Genomic DNA, 22,944 nt, shown 5'->3' with positions numbered 1-22,944 from the left:
CAGAGGGGAATAAAGGGGAGAAAAAATGGGAGAACTGCAATAGCATTATCAAAAAATATTAAAAAAAAACAATATATTGTGTAATAAAGGGAAGATATGATACTCTACTATCACACAATTCTTGGTGTGCACTATGGGGGTCACATATGTGCCCAGAGACTGTAGCAGCAATGGTAAAAATCCTAAATGTCCATCAACAGGAAACATGGATAACTAAACTGCGATCTATTTCCTTACTTAAGTAATATATATATAATCTCTCTCAAAATTAATGAACTAGAGTGACATTAAGCAGTATAAATCAATATAAAGAAACCTGGGCCTGGATTGAGTGCAGGCCTGCAAAGCAAAGGGTCACTGGTTTGACTCCCAGTCAGGGCACATGCCTGGGCTGCAGGGCAAGTCCCCAGTTGGGGGCACATGAGAGGCAACCACACTTTGGGGAAAAAAAGCTGCAATTACATGTTCTTATAAAAGGCAGTGTTGGTGCAGTGATAACATTTCCATAACATTTAAGACATAGAAAATGATACCATACATTATTTACAGTATATCCATACATATGGAGTAATATCTGAAAACATGGGGAAATGCTCCCCAGCATACTCAGTTTAGTGATCACCTCAGGAAGGACAGAAGGAGAATAGGAATAAGGAGTTCCAGTTTTGTCAGTAATGTTTTATTTGTTAGAAAGAATTCTAAAACTATTTTAACAAAATGTTAAGATTTAACAGTGCTTGGTAGTGGGTATGAAAGTGCCTTTTACATCATTCTCTGTAGATTTCTGCATCCTCAAAATAGTTCATAATTTGACGATATATGACCCTGGTCAGATGTCTCACCAAAAGGTATCAGGTTCAATTCCCTGTCAGGGCACATCCCTAGATTGCAGGTTCGATCTCCGTTCAGTTACCTAAGGGTATATGTGAGGCAATTGATCAATGTCTCTCTCTCTCCCTGCTATCTCTGTCTCCCTTCCTCCATCCCTCCTTCTCTCTCTAAAATCTATAAACATATCCTTGGATGAGGATTTTTTTAAAAAACGAAAGAAAAATTTGTGTTCTCTGTCACCAAGTTCCCTTTAATGAGGAGCTGACATTTACTCTCTGCCTCACCATTTTTAGATGATTATACGCCTACAAAAGGAAATCCAGGAGCTGAAGGATGAACTGGCCATTGTCACTGGGGAGAAGAAGACAGAGGCACTCACAGAAGCAGAGCTGCTTCAGTAAGCATGCAGACTTTTTTTTTCTTTTTCTTTAACAGTATAAGGTTGTGTTAACTTCTTTGTTGGCCCTAATGTTATGAATTCACCTCAAAGCACGAAGGTCTCCCGGGACAGTCTGAAATTGCATGGAGGCGCCAGTTAAGAGTGGCAGCTTTCCATGAAAAGCTGGATAAGGCTGGTAGTGTTTTTGTCAACCAAGCTTTGAGGAAGTAGGGAACAGAGCATTGAGGATGGGAATGCCCTTCTTGTGCCAACTAAAGAAAAGGGGTTGTGTAATAGTCATGCAGTTTTAAAACACAGCTACCAAACACTCTCATGCTGTGGACCTCAGATCTGAAAGGAAGTCAAGAATCTCTTTTTGTATTAAACAACATCTTGCTGCAAGCACCAATATATCCCCTGCCAAAGTAAGCTCTTTCCTTTAATAAATAGGTGGCCAATATATTACAGTTCAAACACTTGAAATGGGAATGAAACCAGGTATTCAGGGCTTTATATGAGGGCAGATCATTCAGAGCCTTCAGATGTGTGGCCATATGGCACATCAGTGGCATGATATGGCTCCCATTTTCTCTCTAATCATGGGGGTCTTTCTTGTTGTTTCTGTGCTGCTTAGGAAGAGTTGGTGGAGTGATAACAATGGATGAGGCTTGGAAGGCAGTGGTAGTTTCTATTTCCAAATAAGAACTACAGCTACACAAGATCTTTCTAAATGTCTATTGCCATTTCACCTAACCCTCTCTCAGCATAGAAAATGGTAAATAACAGAGATAATAAAAATATTTTCTTTGAACTATTTCATGGCTGCCCCTGGAGGTAAGTCTAAAGGAAGTTTTCTGTTATACACTAAGCTTCTACTCCTCTAGATAGCATTTCCTAATTTTAGAAGAGTGTGTTTAATAATATGATAGACCCTTAAGGCTTTCCTCACAAAACTGCTTTGTGGCTATATGCAACTATAAGCTGAACTATAGTGCCAAAATTGATATTTTTAAAATTTCATGTTACTTCTTGAAATAAGTTGAGGTACCTTACTTACTGAGAATTTTTTCACTATGGTCCTCCTGTCACTTCAAAGAAAGGAATTACCAATTATTATCTTTGAAGGTGTCACCTTAGAAATTTGATTTTCATGTCGTGGTCCTGCCAGGAAGATAAAATCATTCTAAACCTTTCCAAAAAAAGGAATTTAATTTACTGCACTGCAGTATACAGCGATCAGGAGAGGCAGTAGCTGCCATGGCCCAGGAACAGGGGATGAGGTGCAAGGTTGTGAGAGCAAAGCCTGAGTGGAGCTGATATGCAGGAGCTGGACCACAATGAATGTTGTCACCAGTGAAAGCAGGGCCACTGAGGAGCCCCAGGTGCTGGGAAAGGCATCATCCTAGTGGGAAGCCCTACCTTCTCCCTCTTCTCCCCCTCCAGCCCCTTCCCCAGTGCCTCCCATGGGCTGAACTACCCAGAAGCCAGCTGTTAAAGAGGTCAGGGAATGGAGTTTCCAAGGACAAAAAGGGAAATGACCAACATATCAAATAAGTACCAGTGCTTTCCTTAATTCCTGTGTGTCCTGCATGTGACTCAGGAGGCTCAGTTCAAGGGTAAAATTCTGAAGTCAAATTAAGTAAATATGCACTGCAGGTTGCCTCAGCTCCACCAAATATGGAGAATTATAGAGCTGATATAAAAAAGCATCCAGTGCTCACTTTGGCAGCACATACACTAAAATTAGAATGACACAGAGAAGATTCACATGGCCCCCGTGAAAGAATGACACGCAAATTTGTGAAGTGTTCCATATTTTTGACCAATCTGGAATTACAACTAAATTGTGGAGAAATCACCCAGAACAAACAACTGTACAGTAGCGAGAGAGGAGCCTTATAACCTTGGATAGGCAGAAGAATTATCTTTAGCACTAACTGACTGGTGGAGAGTGTGGTGGAGACTTGAGAAGGCTGGATGGGCCCCCACAGGTGGCAACACCAGAGGGATAATTAAGCAACTGGTTGGATCCCCCTGAGAAGTGTGAGGTCTAAACCCTTAGCTTGGATTCCCAGCCTAGAGCACCAGAGCCCAAAAACTACACAGATAACAACTGACGGTGAAAAGCAGCAGGGTTGCTCTCTGCCAGAGATGGAGAGCTGGAGACATAAAAAGCTGTTTAAGAGCCAATGCACAAATTTTTATTTGCAGCCACTTACCCAGGGCTCCAGCAAAGGTGAGGGCAGGGTGTGCTGGAGATGCCTGAGGAGAAACTAGGGACAAGAGCTTTGGGTAGAAAGCTGAGAGAGTAGACACCAGGATCCCAATGTTGAGTCATCCCCCATACTACAGCAGCCATCCTGCTCAGGCAGATCACTCCCCTCCGAGCAGCAGCAGGCTGAAGAGAAACAATAGCCCCAATACCAGGAGAGAGTCTTTCCTGCCCTATGGGGCTTAAGCCTGACTGCTAGATGTTGAGTGACTAGATTAACAACTGAAGGAGAAAGCCACAGACAGTAGGTCCCTGGCAGTCTTGGAGCAGGCTACCTAAGGTCAGACTGGTCAACATCTGACTTCACCAGAGATGGATACAGAAAGAAAAAAGCAGTGGCAAATACTAGAGGCTACCAAGACAAAATCCACTGTGATCTTCTCCATGATTAGCAATATTTTCTTTCCTGCAGAGCTTTTTAACATTCATTTCTTTTCCATCAAGATTGTGCATATTGTTACTAGATTTTATATTATAGTTTATTTCTCCCCTTTCTTATAATAGTTTAATGTTTTTACCATGTTATTAATACTGTTCATTTGCTGTTAATAGTGGTATTGTGGTACTTTTTTGTGGATGTGGGGTGGTATTTTTGTGGATGTGGGTTTGTTCCCTAGGCTTTGTGATTTTGTTCTGGCAGCACTTGCACAACAGCATGCAAGACATGGTGGGCAGAATGACCCTCAGTCAACCAGCTGGAGGGATTGTTGTTGGGTCATTATGTTTATGTCAAAGAATGACCCAACAAAAATCAAAACCCAGTTACATCCGGAGAGCCAACATAAATGGCATAAAGGGAATCCCAAGTGCATCAAGTTCAGGAGATCAAGTACATTGCATGACGGAATCTCACAAGTCTCCTACCTTAGAAGTTCACACCACAAACTCAGGGAGTCAAAACAGATCAACTTAAGAAACAGAGGCAACCAAGAAGAGTCTCACAAATAATGGGAAGACGAAGAAACAACCCTCAATTGAAAGGGAAGGAAGAATCCTCAGAAAGAGTGCTAAGTGAAATACAGGCAAGTCAGGTACTGAGATACTGAGTATCTCAGATACTGAGATCAAAACAATGGTTATAAGGAAGCTCAATGAGCTCAATGAGAATTACCAAAAACTACAGGGAAGCTACAAGGAACTTACTGCAAATTATACCTACATGAAAAAGTACATGGAAATAATCAACAAGAGCCAAGAGGAAATAAAGGATACAATTTCTGAACTGAAGAGCACAGTAGAAGGAATCAAAAGCAACCTAGATGAAGCAGAAGACCAGATCAGTGAGCTGGAGGACAAGGTAGAAAAAAACTCCCAGAAAGAGCAATAAAAGGAAAAAAAGACTCAGAAAGAACAAAGAGGTGTTAAGGGAACTGCAGGACAACATGAAACAAAATAATATCCATATAATAGGGATACCAGAAGAAGAGGAACAGGGATAGAAAACCTGTTTGAAAAGGTAATGATAGAAAACTTCCCTAATTTTATGAGAGAAAAAGTCACACAAATCCAAGAAGCAGAGAGGGTCCCAATCAAGAGGAACCCAAAGAGGCCCACTCCAAGACACATCATAATTAAAATGGCAAAATTCAAAGATAAAGAGAGACTCTTAAAGGCAACAAGGGAGAAACGGGAAGTAACATACAAGGGAGCACCAATTAGGCTAGCAGCTGGCTTCTTAACAGAAACACTACAAGCCAGAAGGAAATGGCAAGAAATATTCCAAGTAATGAAAAGCAAAGGACTACAACCAAGTCCCCTCTATTCAGCAAGGCTCTCAATTAAAATGGAAGGTGAAATAAGGAATTTCTCAGACAAAAGAAGACTGAAAGATACATCTCTACCAAAATAGCACTGCAAAATATGCTAAAGGAACTGCTTTAAGAAAAGGAAGAAAAAGAATGATAGAGACAGAGAGGAATACAGGTGCAAAGGGAGTAAAATGGCAAGGAATAAGTACCTGTCAATAACCACCTTAAATGTAAATGGATTAAGTGCTCCACCTAAAAGACACAGCTGAATGGATATGAAAACATGACCCCCACATATGCTGCCTACAAGAGACCCACCTCAGAACAAAAGACCTAAACACACTGAAAGAGAAGGGTTGGAAAAAAATATTCCAAGCAAATGAACAGGGAAAAAAAGCTGGGGTAGCAATACTTATATTAAAAAAATATAGACCTCAAAACATGGCCATAAAAAGAGACAGAGAAGGACATTTTGTAATAATACTTAAGAGAAGAATTCATCAAAAATACATAAACCTTATAAACATATATGCACTCAACATAGGAGCACCCAAATATCTAAGGAAAATCTTGGAGGACTTCAAGAAAGATATAAACAGCAACACACTTATACTAGGGGATTTTACCACCCCACTGTCAAAAATGGATAGATCTTCCAAACAGTATATCAACAAAGATATTGTGTCATTGAACAATGCCCTAGATCAAATGGACTTAACTGATATATAGAGAGAACCCTTCATCCCAAATAAGCAAAATACACATTTTTTTCAAATGTACATGGAACATTTTCAAAGATAGACCACATGATAGGACATGAAACAAGCCTCAATAAATTCGAGAAAATTGAAATCATATCAAGCATTTTCTCAGACCAGAAGGGCCTGAAACAAGAAACCAACCTCAAGGAAAAAAAATTTAAAAACACTAAAATTTGTGGAGTTTGAATACCATGCTATTAAACAATGAATGGGTTAAGAATGAGATCAAAGAAGAAATAAAAAAATTTCTGGAAACAAATGAAAATGAACTCATAACAGTACAAAACTTATGAGACACAACAAAGGCAGTCCTGAGAAGGAAGTTCAGAGCAATACAGGCCTACCTATAAAGGATAGAAACATTTCAAATAAACAACCTAATTGTACATCTACAAGAACTGGAGGAACAACCACAAACAAAGCCCAGAGCGAGCAGAAGGAAGAAAATAACCTAGATCAGAGCACAATTTAATGACATACAGACTAAAAGAACAATGTTAAGGATCAATAAATCCAGAAGCTCGTTCTTTGAAAATATAAACAAAATGAACAAGCCTTTAAGCAGAATCATAAAGAAAAAAAAGAAAAGAAAAAAAGAGAGAGGACCCAAATAAACAAAATCAGAAATGAAAGAGGAGAGATTACAACTGATACTATAGAAATACAAAGAATTGTAAGAAATTACTATGAATGACTATATGCCAAGAAATTTGAAAGCCTGGGTGAAATAGACACATTTCTAGAATCACATGATCATACCAAAAGATATAAAAAAAGCATTTGATAAGGTATAGCACCCATTTATGATAAAAACACTCAGCAAAGTGGGAGTAGAAGGAGCATATCTTAATATAATAAAGGTCATATACAAGAAACCTAGAGCCAACATCATACTCAATGGTTAAAAACTAAAAGCTTTCCCACTAAGATCAGGAACAAGACAAGAATCTCCACTTTCACTAATTTTATTCAAGAGAGTATTGAAAGTCCTAGACACCACAATCAAACAAGAAAAAGAACTAAAAGGCACCCAAATTGGAAAAGAGGAAGCAAAACTGTCATTGTTTGCAGATGACATAGAAAGTCCACATAGAAAGTGACATAGAAAGTGACATTGATTGTGTACATAGATAATCCTATAGACTCCACCAAAAAAACTGCTCAAACTAGTAAGTGAATTTGGCAAAACAGCAGGATACAAAGTCAGTATTCAGAAACCAAAGGCCTTTTTTGTATACCAACAGTGAAATATCAGAAACAGAAATCAAGAAAAAAAATCCCATTTGATATAGCAACAAGAAAAATAAAAATCCCATTTGATATAGCAACAAGATATAGGTACCTAGTAATAAACCTAACTAAGCAGGTAAAAGACCTGTACTCAGAAAACTACTCAACACTGAAGAAAGAAATGAAGGAAGACATAAACAAATGGAAGCATGTACCATGCTCATAGATTGGAAGAATTAACAACATCAAAATGTCCATACTACCCACAGCAATTTATAGATTCAATGCAATCCCTATTAAAGTACCAATGACATATTTCACAGATATAGAACAAACATTTCAAAAATTTATGTGGAACCATAAATGACCCTGAGTAGCTGCAGCAGTTTTGAAAAAGAAGAACAAAGCAGGAGAGATCACAATACTGGATATGAAACTATATTACAAAACCATGGTAATGAAAATGGTCTGGTACTGGCAGAAGAATAGACATATAGATGAATGGAACAGAACAGAAAGCCCAGAAATCAACCCAAGTCTCTATGGTCACGTAATATTCTACAAAGAGGGCAGAAGCATAAAATGGAGTAAAAATAGTCTCTTCAACAAATGGTATTGGGCAATCTGGACAGCTACATGCAAAGAAAGGAAACTTGACCACCAACTTACACCATATACAAAAGTAAACTTAAGATGGATAAAACACTTAAATATAAGTCGTGACACAGTAAAAGCTCTAGAGGAGAATATAGGGAAGAAAATCTCAGGTATTCCAAGCAGCAATATTTTCACTGATATGTCCCCTAGAGCAAGGGACATAAAAGAAAGAATAAACAAATGGGACTTCATCAAAATAAAAAGCATCTGTAAGGCTAAAGAAAATATCAGCAAAATGAAAAGATAACCAACTATATGGGAAAACATATTTGCCAATGATACCTCGGACAAAGGTTTGATCTCCAAAATATGTAAAGAACTCACATGAGTCCCCACCAGGAAGACAAACAATCCAATTAAAAAATGGGCAAAGGACCTGAACAGACACTTCTCCAAGGACATACAGAGGTCCCAGAGATATATGAAAGAATGTTCAGCATCACTTGCCATCAGAGAGATGCAAATTAAAATCATAATGAAATACCACTTCACATGGTTGAGAATGGCCATCATAAACAAATCAACAAACAACAAGTGCTGGCAAGGTTGTAGAGAAAAGGGAACCCTAGTGCACTGTTGGTGGGAATGCAGACTGGAGCAGCCACTGTGGAAAACAGTATGGAATTTCCTCAGAAAACAAAAAATGGAACTGCCTTTTGATCCAGCAATTCCACTGCTAAGATTATACCCTAAGAATCGTGAAACACCAACTCGAAAGAACTTATGCACTCCGGTGTTCACAGCAGCACAATTTACAATAGCTCAATGCTGGAAGCAACATAAGTGCCCATCAGTAAATGAATGGATCAAAAAATATGGTATATTTAGACACTGGGATACTACACAACAGAAAAAAAGAAGGAGCTCCTACCTTTTGAGATAGCATGGATGAAACTGGAGAGCATTATGCTAAGTGAAAGAAGCCAGTTGGTGAAAGACAAATACCATTATGATCTCACCTATAAGTGGAACCTAATCAACAAACCAAACAAACAAACAAGCAAAATATAAGCAGAGACATTGAAATAAAGAATAAACTGAGAGTGCCCAGAGGGGAGAGGGGAGGGAGATAATGTGAGAAAGAAGGGGAGGGGTTGTCAAGGAACTTGTATAAAGGATGCATGGTCAAAGCCAAAGGTGGGTAGTATCAAGGGTGGGAGGTGAGGTTGGGCGGGGAGAGGGGAGTGGTAGGGGGAAAATGGAGACAACTGTACCTGAACAGCTACAAAAAAAAAACCTCTCACAGACTATACTTTCATACATAAAAAATTATATAAGAAACAATAATGAGCAAATTTTATTATATTTTCTTAATATACTTAATATTGTATTATATTTACATTATATCTTTTACTAACCTGTTATTTATACATAAACATATTTTCATTTAAAAATTATTGAGAACAATCACATGCCATTCAAGGGAGTTTGGGGGTAGAATTAGCAGAGAAAATTGTGGCAACAGATTTAGAATACTGAAGAACTCTTAGATTATATATTGCTTTCCTTTGATCCACAGGTAACACATATACAAACAGAGTCTACATACAATCTATGGGGCTGCCATTAGTTTTGAGGGACAATTTCATTCATTCATTCATTCATTCATTCAACATTTGCTGTTCACATAGTATTCACAAAAATCTACTCTAGGCCCTGAAAGGAACACAAGGATGAACAAAACCTGGACCCCAGTCACAATTTAATGGCAGTGACTGCCACAAGCACAAGTAATTATGATGCAGTGTATAGTGTTATGAAATTCAGATATAAATAAAACATGAGATTGCAGAGATAGTAATGATTAATTTCAAGCTCAGAAACCATGTAAAATTAGTTCTTGTGCTAGTAAGTAAACTTCAACAATTCCCCATGAAATGACTTTTCTCCTGTCAAGACAACTATATAGCGTTACATTTATTAATGATTTCTAGTCAGCAGTTAGGGAAATGGCACACACTACATCCACCCCTCCTCGGCAAAGCACAGGCCTTTCCAGCAATCAGTAACTTTGGTGCTTGTTCAAACTGGCAGTGAGCATTATTCAGATAATGTGGTTTTTTTTGTTACGGTGTTTGTTATATTGTTGCAGTTATGTTTTGCCATAATTACCAAGACTGAATGTTGGTGCAACTTAAAATTCATCAAATTTATCATCTAGAAGTAAAAGAGATAAATTAAAATCTGCCCCTAATGTGGCAGTGCTATTTCATATCATTAGACTGTGCTTCTCTGTCGTCCAGGGCTGCAGCACATGCACTCAGGAATGTGAATCGGCTTCAGTCCTCGCGTCGCATCCAGACCTGCCCTGGGTTAGGGTGGGAGGAGGTTAGTGGTGTTGAAGAGAGGAAGGGTCTATGGCATGGCAGGACATAGGGCAGAGACGTTTGATCTCTGGTCTCCTTCTCTGTCCTCTTGATTCCCGAGCTTATGCTGACTGGCATGGCATGAGAACATTCCTGTCAGGCACTCTGTGAAGGATGTCAGAAAGCAAATATTTAAGGTATAATGTATTCTGTTCTGTATGCACTGGACAGTTTAGAGCTGTTGGTTAATACCTAGCCCTATCAAATATTTTCTAACCATTTCCCAACATTTCAGTTCTTAATGTAAATATATGTTCAATTGATTTGGATGCTTCATTTGAAGATTTCAGATGTCAGCCTCCAGTTATTATAATACTTTTAGTTTACATCTCTTTTTATTTGGCTGTGTAAATTTGAAAAGAGACAGCTGGATGAAGGCTGCATAGCTAAGTTAATACTTATGTAGAATTTCTTGGGTGAATATTTGATTCTGATTGATTCTCTAAACACATAACCTCTTTCTTCCTCTAATAAAAAAAAAGAAAAATCCTTTAGATTAGGGGTGTCAAGCTTATTTTCACCTGGGGCCACATCAGCCTAGAGGTTGCCTTCAAAGGGCTGAGTATAACTTTAGGACTGTATAAATATAACTACCCTTAACAGTTAAACAAGAGCTTGGTGCTGCTTCTGGGTATAAACAAGGTGCTGGGCTGGATAAAGCAAGGTGGAGGGCCAGAATCAGCCCAAGGGACTTGTGTTTGCCACCTGTGCTTTAGATGTCTGACTAGGATGGAAGCAGTATATCCTGGCCCAAGTCTAAATGAGTAGAATATTTGCAATGTAACAACAGTATATTTCTGAGGTGGAATCTAATTTGATTTCCTGGACTGAAATTCACCCAAACTGAACTTCCAAACTTCTGCATCCTTTTCTTTTTTCCCACCAGCTTTATTGCAAAGGGGACCCCTGAAAAAATGAAATTGCCTTCTGGAGGGCGGGCCCCTTGTAGTACAGCCTTCCCCTGCTAGGTGAGTGTTCTAGGTACCCATCTGTATCAGTGTGCCATCAGGCATTGTTGTAAGAGACTGCATTTGGCTCTAGTGAATTTTTTTTTTGAAGACTCTTTCAATGGATTTGCCCATTTCATGATGGGTGATTTACCAGTACACCTGCCACACCATGCTGAATGTTCAGCAGTTTTTGACCAAAAACAGCATGACCCCTATGCCCCACCCTCCCTATTTACCTGATCTCACCCAAGAGACTTTTTTTCTTTCCCCTATGAAAAAAGTCCTCAAAGGGAAACATTTTGTCAATGTGAAAGAAGTAAAACAACAAATGGCGGAAGCACTAAAAGGCATCTAACTCTACGAGTTCAAAAACTGTTTTGAGCAGTAGAAAAAAGTCTCAATAGGTATATTACATCAAATGGAGAGTACGTTGAAGATGATTAAAGTTTAAACATGTAAGAATAAATATATAATTTTTTAAGATTTTATTTATTTTTAGAGAGGGAAGGGAGGGAGAAACAGAGAGAGAGAGAGAGAGAGAGAGAGACATCAATGTGCGGTTGCTGGGGGCCGTGGCCTGCAACCCAGGCATGTGCCCTGACTGGGAATCGAACCTGCGATACTTTGGTTCACAGGCTGTGCTCAATCCACTGAGCTATACCATCCAGGGCAGAATAAATATATAATTTTTATAAATAAATTCTGTTTTTCTGGGTCCCCACTTATATAATTGACATAAAACATTGTGTTAATTTTAAGGTATACAATGTGATTATTTAATAGTATAGATATACAGTGGATTGATTACCACAATAAACTTAGTTAACACATTCATCACTTCACATAGTTGCTTTTGTCCGTGTGTCTGTGTGTTGTGAGAACACTTAAGATCTACTCTCTTAGCATCTGCAAGTATATAATACAGGACTATTAATTATAGACAGCAGGCTGTGCATTAGATCCCTAGAAAGTACTCACCTTGTAACTGGGAGTTTGGACCCTTTTGCTTACATCTTCCTATTTCCTTCAACACCTAGCCTCTTACAACCATCAATCCAATCTCTGTTTCTGAGTTCAACTTTCTTATTTTACACATGTAAGTGGGGTCAAGCAGTATTTGCCACTCTTTGCCTTATTTCTCTTAAATTTTGCAAACAAATTAATCCTTCAGCCTGAATTTTTTGAGCACCTACTAGATGCTAATTATTTTAATAGGTGCTTTAGGGGATTCAGAAATATAAGATACATGAAGTTGCATTTTTGTTCCAAAAAGTTACAATTTTATTGGTAAGTAATATATATACACAACACACACATTTACACCCACATATATATGTATATATAACACAAAGAATAAGAGAATATATTAGTGGAAAGAAAAAATGGACAGTGAGAATTATAACACCTTACTTAGAGTTCTAATTCTACTCATATTAGTTTTTAATGGCTCTGCAGACTTGTTTCCTTATATGTGTAAACTAAGAGAATTATACTAAATACTATCTGTACACTCTTTGCACTCTGTGTTTTTAAATGGAATATCAAGGCCCTGACTAGGTTGCTCAGTTGGTTGGAGCATCATCTCAATACACCAGGGTTGCAGGTCTGATCCCCAGTCAGGACGCACACAAGAATCAACCAATGAATGCATAAATAAGTGGAACAGCAGATTGCTGTCTCTCTTTCTCTCTCAAATTAATAAATAATTTAAAAAATAAAGTCTAATATCAGTTTGTTATACACAGTTCAATACATTGTTTACTCATTATCTATATATAATACTGAAAAACTAAATCATGATGTAGAAACTCAGATGGGGGAAGTCATGGCAGATACCACCCACTGAGCAAGCTAAAAGCCTTAAAGGATATCAAAAAGGAGAAGGTAGCATTATAAGATGAAGGGGACCACGGAAACAGTGGTGCTGAGAGGGAATGAGCACAGTGTGAGGAAGTGAGGGGTGGGGGGCCAATAGCAAGAAACCAGTGTGGGGCTTGCACAGAAGAGGCACTAACTATCAAGGATCTGGACTGAAATTAGCCTCTGGCAGGAGTCTGGGGTTCTTTTGGGAGTATTGAAGAATAGGATTAGATAGATAAATGGTGACTTTATGATGGATTCTGGACTTCACAGATAGAGGAGCTACTACTTTATTTACTGTAACTGGGAAGCACTGTCATTTAAGAGCATTGCAATTCATTCATTCATTCAGTAATGTTTACTGTGCTCTTTATGCTAGGCACTATTCTCAGTGCTAGAATATAGGAATGAACACAACAAAGTCCTTGCCCTCATGGAACTGTATTCTAGTGGGGAGGAGATAATACACAAGATCAATAACTAAAATACAGAGCATTTCAGAGAGCAGGAAGTACAAAGAGAAACTTAAACTAGGAGTTTCAATTTTAATGGGGTGACTGTGAAAGACTTTACATGATAAAGATTTATATGGCTGTTACAATGAATAGAATCAACAGGACTGAGAAGTCAGAAATGAATTACAATGGGGTTCAGAGTGATGATGAAGGAAAAGACAGTAAACAATGAGTGGAAGAGGCAAATGTCAGAGAATTTGTTGAGGAAGAATCAATAGAAGTGATGGCCACAAATATAAAAGATATATAGGAAGGAGAATAGTAAAAGCTCAAGACTTAAAACATGTTATCAGGGAATGAAAAACTTGGGAAAAGAAGTTGATTGAAAATAAGAAATGTTCAATTCTTAATGTAATAAAGGAGTATATGATGTACAGGTTGAATTCTCAAACTTTTAATGGAAGGTTGAGACTGAAGATTTAAATTTTGAAGCAATATATTGAGTTGATATAATACTGAGGTGAAAACCAAAAGTCAGCTCAGAAATTCTGTGATCTGATTTGAAGTAGGTAGTAATCCGGATCCACAGAAACACATCTCCCTTATTCATACTTGCTGCAGAAGCCTGCTGACTGAATTTATACTTAGCCACATCATCCCAATTCCCTCCCTTTGTGTCTACTTATATATGCATAATCAAATATTCAATTTATTGAATATTTTCCAACAGGGCAAAAAATCTTTTAAAAGGATAACAAGGGAATATTATGAATGACTTATGACAATATATGTGGTAACTTAGATAAATTTGACAGATTTTTAGAAGACACAAACTACTAAAATTCTCAAGGGAAATAAAGAATCTGAATAGTCCTATATCTACATATGTAAATGAATTTGTAGTAAAAGTCCTCCAACAAAGAAAACTCAGGCCATAACATCACAGAAACCCTGCCAAACATTTAAGGCATAAACAACACCAATTCAATACAAACTTTTTCAGAAAACAGAGAAGGAGGGAACAATTCCCAGCTCATTTTACAAGGCCAGTATTGTCCTGGTATCAAAAGCAAACACATACAAGAAAAGAAAACTACAGACTAACATCACCTATAAATAAAAATATTTAACAAAATACTTGCAAATAAAGTCCAACAAATATAAAAAAGATAATAAATAATGGGAATTATCCCAGGAATGCAAGACAAGTTTACCATTCAAAAATAAATCAGGGTAATTCACCATATCAATAAGCTAAACAGCAACAACAATAAAAATCCATTTGATTATCTCTGTAGATTTAGACAAAATATGTAGCAAAATTCAACTTATACTCGTGGTCAAAAGTCTCAGTGAAACAGGAATGGAAGGGAACTTATACAACCTAATGAAGTACCGTATGTCCTCATTATATATATAAAATAAACAGTGAAAGAAAGAATTCTTTTTCCCTAAAATTGGAAACAAGTGTGTTCTTTTTTATCACTTCTATTCATTACCACACTAAGGGATCCAGTCAATGCAATAATGAATATAATTAATTAACTAATGAATTAAAATAAATAAAAGATATGAAGAATCAGAAAGGAACTAATAAAACTATCTTTATTCACAGACAACATGATTGTCTATGTAGAAAACACCAAAGAATCTAGTTTAAAAAGGCTAATGGAACTAATAAAAGAGCTTAACAAAGTTGTAGGATACAAAGTCAATATATAAGCTCAACTGTGCTTCTATATATACTAACACTGAACAATTAGAAATAGAAATAAAATGCCAGCATCATTACAATAGCATCAAAAAACATAAAACACTTATAGATAACTCTAACAAAATATATGCAAGATTTGTATGCTGAAAAAATGTAAAACATTGATGAAAAATCAAAGAACACTTAAATAGTGATATAGCATGTTTATGGATTGGGCTATTCAAAACTAAAATATAAGTTCTCCCAAGATTGATCTATAGATTAAATGTAGTCCCAATCAAAATTCCAGCAGGCGTGTGTGTGTGTGTGTGTGTGTTTGGAAATTGACAAGCAGCTCTTGAAATTCACAGAAATAGGAAGGACCTAGAATAGGTAAAACAACTTGGACAAGAATAAGAACCCATACCTTATACCGCATACATTTATTTAAAATGAATCTCAGACCTAAATGTATAACCTAAAGTGTAAAACTTCAAAAGAAAAGACAGGAGAAAACCTTTGTGACTTTGAATTAGACAAAAATTCTCTAGGACATAAAAAGCACAAACCATAAAAGAAAAAAATTTAAACTGGACTTCATCAAAATTTAAAGTATCTGCACTCTGAAAAATACTGTTAAGAATATATATGTCCCCAAGCTGGGTAAGGCTGCACCTGGTTTGCTGATGCTGGTCTCATATCAGCCAGGAACAAGGTAACTCCTTGTGTATCCCAGCTTAGCTTTGGTCTGTGCGCATGCCTGATTCATGCCCTAGCTAGACACATGGCAAAAAGAAAAGGAAAGGAAAGAATGTATAAATAATGCAGACTTAAAAACCATTTTCAAAATATATATCTGACAAAGATTTATATCCAGAATATTGTTTAAATGATCACAATTTAATAAGAAGACAAACAGTACTATGGACCAAATATTATGCTCGACATTATATCAGAAGATATTCAGAGAGCAAGGGAGGACATGAAAGCTCAATGTCATTAGTCACTAGAGAAATCAAATTACAACCTTAATGAGATAATATATACAATTATTAGTGTAGCTTTTTAAAACTAACAATAGCAAGTGTTGGTGAGGTTGAAAAACTGAAACTCTGATACATTGCTGGTAGGGATGTGACATGGCATATCCCTTGGGGAAAGCTATTTGGCAGTTTCTGATAGCATTAAATGTAACACCATAAACCCAGCAATCCCATTACTGCGTACCTATGTATGAGAAATGAAGACATGCCCACACAAAGACTTCTACACAAATATTTACAACAGCTTCACTCATAGTCTCCCATAACTGGGAACAGCCTAAACCAGTGAGTGTCTAAGTGAATTTTGGTTTAGCTAAACAATGTAATCTTACTTAGCTATAAAAATCGAGTGAACTATTGATACATTTGACAACTTTGAATGAATCTCAGAAGCATTATGATAAGTAACAGAAGCCAGCAGACACAGGAGGCTATGTAGTATGATTCCTCTAGTGTGGCATTGTGTAGAAGGCATAACTATAGGACTAGAAATCAGATTAGTGGTTGCCTAGGGGCTGGTGGGGGAGGGAATTGATTACGATGGAGCAAGAGGGAATTGTTTAGGGTGATTGAAATATTCTGTATGTTGATTTTAGTAGCAGTTATAAAACCACACATTTTGTCAAGACTCATAGTAATACACATCTAGAAAGGGTGAATTGAAAATTTTACTCTGTAAATTTAACCTCAACTAACCTAAATTTTAAAAACTATATTATAAAAGATAATATAAAGTTAAAAGACCAGTAAATAAACAAAGCCAAATAAATCAAAACTGTACAGTGAAGAATTTTCATTTTGCTGTATTTAGTTTAAAATAGCAACTTATCTTTGACTACAAGCCCTTCAGTGCACACAAACACATCTTTTTATAATGAATTACTACATGCACAAGTTAGAACTTGCTGATTCCTGCTCTGCCACCAAACTTACATACCAACCTGCATCTGTACCCACCCTCTCCTTCCTTCCCTGCACAGTGGAGAGGGTGTCCTGTCTCCTGTTTAGAGCTGATCTCACCAGCTGTACTCTCAATCCCAGTCCCTTCTGCCATCTCAGGAACCTCAGCTATCCTTCTGTTCAATTTCTCCCTCTTTACTGGACTCTTAATAGTATTTGAATGAGCTCATTTTTCCCCATATTTAAAACCAAAATATTCCCTCTTGACCCAATCTCCCCTACTAGCGACTGCTCACTTTCCTCTCCTTTAAGCCCAACTACTCCAAGAAGCTGCTTTCACTCACTCCTCAGCGCACTCCAGTCTGGCTTTGCTGCGTCACACTGAAGTGTTGTTACAGTTACCAATGACCTCCATGTTGATAAATGTAATGGGCTTATTTCAGTCCTCATCTTTCTTGACTTTTCAGCAGCATTCAGAGTTATTAACCACCCCTGTTCATTGAAATATTCTCCTCTCTTTTCTTCCCATCTCATACTGCTGCTTGGCCCCCTGGGCCAGATCCCCCTCCTTTGTGTTGGCATGTCTCAAGGCACTGTCCTAGCACCTCCTCTTCTTTTACTCTCTACTTTTCCCTGCGATCTCATCAACCCTTCATTTCAGTTGCCCTCCAAATGCTGATTACACATACCCACTTTCTAATCCATATTTTTTCTCTGAATGCCATATTCATTGATCACATCACCTACCTCACAGCTGACACCAAACTCAAAATTCCCCAAATTAGAGTCTTCTCTACCTTTCTCCAGACTTGGTCTCTGCCTCTGAATGCCCATCAGTCAATGTTTCTACAAGTCCTATAGTTGCCTGGGCTAGAAACTTTGAAGTTACCTCTGTTTCTATCTTTTTTCTTATGCCCTAGATCCAATCCACTTAGAAGTTCTGTTTACTCTGTTTTCAAAACATGTCCTGAACCGAGCTACTTCACCATGCCTCTGCTGTTGTTACCCTCATCCAAACTTCAGTCATTTTCTTCCCACCACTAAAATGGTGGAATAATAGGTTTCCCGGAACCCACTTTGCTCCCCTCTGAGCCATTTTCTGTGCAGCCAGAGTATTTCTTTTTTTAAGTGTAAATTTTATCATTTCACTGTTTCCTTGAAACTCTTCAGAAACTTCTAACTTCCCATTATTTTAGTGAAAAAACCAGAATCCTTTATATGGCCTATAAGTGTCTGCCTGATTGGGTCCTTTTCTGTGTTTTCAGCCATATTTTGCATTCTTTTCCCCTTTGCCCCTTCAACAAGACTGGCCTTTCAGTGCCTTAAATGATTTATGCTGTCTCATCGTGGGGCCTTTGCACATGCAATTGCTTCTAGTTTCTGAGTAGGATAACTTGTGTGTGCACAGGGGCACACACACACACCTTGTTTTGTTCTACACATCCTTCAAACCTCAGTTTAAATTGTTTTTCCTCAAAGACATCTTCTCCAATCTGCAGCCTTAACTATATCATGACTACACTACACATTATTATGTTTTCTGTACTTTTTCTTCAAAGCACTTAGCTCTGTTTATAATCATGTCCCTGTGGTATTGTTTGTTATCTGTGTCCCCCACTATGCTAAAAGGCCTGTGTCTACTTAAGTGAATGTCACAGCACCTTTATTTGCATCATTTTCTGGCACATAATCAAAGAAGAGCAGCGAATATTAACACAGAAAAAGATTATACGTGTTACATGAGAACCCCACAGTGAAAGACTTGAGAGCTATTCGACTGGCTCATGAGTGTGTAATCACACAATTTAAGATACTAAGCTATAGAAATCCATCTAAGCAGGCAGGTGGTACCTTAAGCAAATGATGCCCTAGTGTGTTGCCCATTTTACTGAATGGGAAAAGGTTCCTGTAGCCACTGGGGGCACCAGCCAAGGCAGCCTTCACTCATGCTCTTTAGGGTCCTCAAGTCACCGTTTTTTCCACTCAAGGCTCCTGTTGGGGAATAACACCCTCCTTCCAGGTTGAAACAGCTGGGAAAGGTGGGGGCTGTGCTAGATTTGACCCTCAGGCCCTTAATCCATTTTCAAAACAGAAGGTAGGACTTCACTTTCCATCCTTGGGGCTTTGCTTTATATTGGGACTTCTTTGGATATTATTACCTAATGAGATTTCTTTTTTTTATTTATAAAGTTAAATATTCAAGACAAAATATAGTTGTAATATAAAACCAAACATTATTTTTTATTATATTTTATTTATTATTATATTACAGTTGTCCCAATTTTCCTCCTTTGTCCCCCTCCACCCAGCACTCCCCTACTCCTTTAGACAATTCCCTCACCTTTGTTCATGTCCATGGGTCATACATATTAGTTCTTTGGCTACTCCATTTCCTACATTGTACTCTACACCCCCATGCCTGTTCTGTAACTACCTATTTGTGCTTCTTAATCCCCTCACCTCTTCACCCATTTCCCCAATCCCCCTCCCATCTGGCAACTATGAAATCTCTCTCCATGTCTATGATTCTGCCTCTGTTCTTCTTGTTACCTTAGTTTGTTTTTTTTATTCAATTGTTAATAGATATGTATTTATTGCCATTTTATTGTTCATAGTATTGATCTCTTTTTTTCTTAAATAAGTCCCTTTAATATTTCATATAATAATGGTTTGATGATGATGAACTCCTTTAGTTTTTCCTTGTCTGAGAAGCTCTTTATCTGCTCTTGGATTCTAAATGATGCTTTTGCTGGGTAGAGCAGTCTTGGCTATAGGTCACTGACTTTTATGTCCTTGAGCATTTTTGCCAAGCCCTTCCAGCCTGCAAACTTTCTTCTGAGAAATCAGCAGAGTATTATGGGAACTCCCCTGTAGGTAACTAACTGCTTTTCTCTTGAAGCTTTTAAGATTCTCTCTTTATCTTTAAACTTTAGCATTTAATTATGATGTGTCTAGGAGTAGGCCTCTTTGTATCCATCTTGTTTGGGACTCTGTGCTTCCTGGACTTGCATGTCCTTCACCAAATTAGGGAAGTTTCCTTTTCCTATTTTTCAGATCGATTTCCAGTTTCTTGCTCTTTCTCTTCTTCTGTCATCCCTATTATGCAAATGCTAGACCTCTTGAAGTTCTTCTGGAGGCCGCTTATACTATCTTCTCTTTTTGGGGGGACTCTTTTTTCTTCCTTTTGTTCTGCAGAGTTGTTTTATGCTTCCTTGTGTTCCAAATCTGATTTGACTCTCCACTTCATCGACTCTACTGTTGTTATCCTGTATATTGTTCCTTATTTCAATTAGTGTATCCTCCATTTCTGAGTAGATCTTTTTTTATGCCATTGAGGTCCTTATTAAGTTCCTTGAGCATCCTTACAACCAGTGTTTTGAACTCTGCATCTGTTTAATTGCTTATCTCCATTTTGTTTATTTCTTTTTCTGGAGTTTTGATCTGTTCTTTCATTTGGGCCATGTTCCTTTGCCTACTTATTTTGGCAGCCTCCCTGTGTTTGTTTCCATGTACTAAGTAGAGCTTCTATGACTCCCTGTCTTGGTAGCATGGCCTAATGTAATAGGTGTCCTGTAGAGTTCAGTGGCACAGCCTCCCCTATCACCCAAGCTGCTTACTTGAGGTGTATCCTCATGTAAGTTGAGTACACCCTCCTCTTATTTGAGCTTTTATTGCTGTTGGCAGGTCAATGGGAGGGATTTACCCAGGCCGGTCAGCTGCAAGAACTGGCTGTGACCACTGATCACCAACCTCTGCCCTCTGTGGAGGATCAGCTGTGCAGGAGCAGGACAGTGGTGCTCCAGTGTGGTCTGTAGCTGTCCACTGGGTTCACAGACTTTGAGGTTTCCCAGGTGATGTTGACCAAGGTCAGCCCCCACCTCTGTTCTACCTGGGGTCACCTTGCATAAGCTACAAAGCAATCTGCAGATGGCTACTACTTATCTGGGCATGGAGATTTCCAGGCAAAGCCAAGCTGTGAATCTAGGCCAGCTGCTGCTAGTGCTGAGCCTGGGGCCACTTAGCAAGAGGTACAAGGGCTAGGGGCTCACTAAAGCTGGCTGTTGTTTGTTTGAGACAATTTACTAAGTTGTGAAGCATGAGCCAAAACAAACCATTCATTTGGAAAAGCCACTGTTGACAGCTTGGGTGGGATGAAGACTCAGGGCATCCCCAGGGTGAGGCCAATGCTGTTAGCCAGGTTGATGTAGTGTCAGATATGGCACCTACTTGCCGGCTCTGTGGGGAGAGGGTTCAGAAAAAGAACAATGGCCTCTGTCCACCTTTCTGTCTGGGAGAAAGCTGTCCCCCAACTCTCACCTTGATGCCAGATACTTCCAGTCCTTCCTATATGCCACTGTTGCCTTTCAAACTACCACCTCAGTGCTGGAGCTAAGATGGAGTGAGTGTGGGTTCTTTAAGTGGAAATGCTTGAGACTCCAGAAGGTTTTTTTCACCAACTCAATCCCCAGTGGTTTGTGCAGCCAGAAATTGTGGGGACTTATCTTCCTGGCACTGGAACCCTGGGCTGAGGGCACCTGGAATAGGGCTGGGACTTCTTGCTCTCAAGGTAACCCTCCTGAATTTTCATCCACCACATGTGGGTGTGGGACCAGCTTGTTCCATGTCTCTGCCCCTTCTCCCAATCCAGATGGATGTGGTTTCTTTAATTCCATAGTTCATGGACGTCCATCAACTTGATTTTTGACAGTTCTGAGTGATGGTTGTTCAGTTGTAATTTTGATGTGTTTGTCTGAGGAGGTGAGCCATGTTTACCTATGCTGCCATCTTGACTGATAGTCCACATTGTGTTTTCAAACTAACAAATACAGAATTTATTTCGAAAGGCCATATATCTCTACTAATAAAAGTTTCATTGACTTTCAAACTTTTATTTAAATGCAAATAAATACACTAAAGGAAGAGTCATTTTTCTAACAAATAAGTCTCAGTTTGGGATAAAACTAATTTATTATAGGTTTATTAATTTTTGCTACTGAAAAGCTCTGATTGAATACTAATAATACTATGTCAGGTACTGAGTTGGGAGCCAGGGAGCCAGGGAGCCCAGAGACACACCAGAGGGCCCACAACAGCCTAGCAGTGGAGATGGCATAGCAGACAGCCAGATATGATGCTGTTTGTGCTCAGCTGCCATGATATGCATGGCTCAAGATGGGGAAGGGAGTATTTTGCAAAGGGCAGGGGCACAGGGAGGGAAGACTGTATAGAGGAAGTGACTTAAAGAAAATCATCAGGGTTTTCATCCTTTTAAAGTAAGCATTTTCGTCACATTTAACTTTCAGTTCAAATTTTTTTATTAGAGTACTCTAATAAAAGTTTAATTGAGTTCAGTTTCTCAATATGTTTGAACTGGATTAGAACCATGAAATAAATTTCAACTACCGGTATAGTGGCTCTCTTGGACCTAAAATTTGATAGCTTCTTCCCAAAAGTATGGGACAGAATAATTAAAATCAAGATTGTCACATATAATTTGAGATAGACCATCACCCTCAGTCTATTTTAGAAATGAAATTAAGCCAAAAAACAAATAAATAAGTACCCTACAATATTTGAGTGAATATTGTCTTAGTGAGAATTAGATGGCAAAACAGTGTTTTAGGGAGAGTTTCTTGTTAGTACTTAATTTTGGATCAATAATGCTTTATCCTTTTCATATTCAGTTTATCGCCACTGGCGTCCAAAGTGGTTTTATTTGTCAAACTATTATTAAAAACATGTTTCAAAATTATGCCTTACGATGTATAAGTTCTGTGACATGATGAATTCTGCTGATTG

At 38.2% G+C, this 22,944-nt stretch overlaps 1 protein-coding gene and 2 non-coding genes across 5 annotated transcripts in view; all 3 read left to right on the top strand.

Moving 5' to 3' along the window:
- The window catches only part of KIF6 (kinesin family member 6), a 413,362-nt gene that overhangs the window by 166,338 nt on the left and 224,080 nt on the right, over positions 1-22,944 (top strand). For all 3 annotated transcript variants that reach the window (XM_036024067.1, XM_036024068.1, XM_036024066.1), the window contains one exon: positions 1,125-1,228. In XM_036024067.1, the coding sequence (XP_035879960.1) occupies positions 1,125-1,228 (104 nt within the window). The remainder of the gene's footprint in view (positions 1-1,124; positions 1,229-22,944) is intronic.
- LOC114495769 lies at positions 2,924-3,030 on the top strand. The gene has a single exon (XR_003684446.1). It is a non-coding gene; the product is annotated as a U6 spliceosomal RNA (small nuclear RNA).
- LOC114495883 lies at positions 15,852-15,990 on the top strand. The gene has a single exon (XR_003684545.1). It is a non-coding gene; the product is annotated as a small nucleolar RNA SNORA48 (small nucleolar RNA).

Source organism: Phyllostomus discolor, chromosome 4 (genome assembly GCF_004126475.2).
Source record: "Phyllostomus discolor isolate MPI-MPIP mPhyDis1 chromosome 4, mPhyDis1.pri.v3, whole genome shotgun sequence".
Taxonomy (NCBI): Eukaryota; Metazoa; Chordata; class Mammalia; order Chiroptera; family Phyllostomidae; genus Phyllostomus; species Phyllostomus discolor.
Note: the sequence above shows the minus strand (reverse complement) of the source record. Positions and strands in the feature narration are given on the sequence as shown.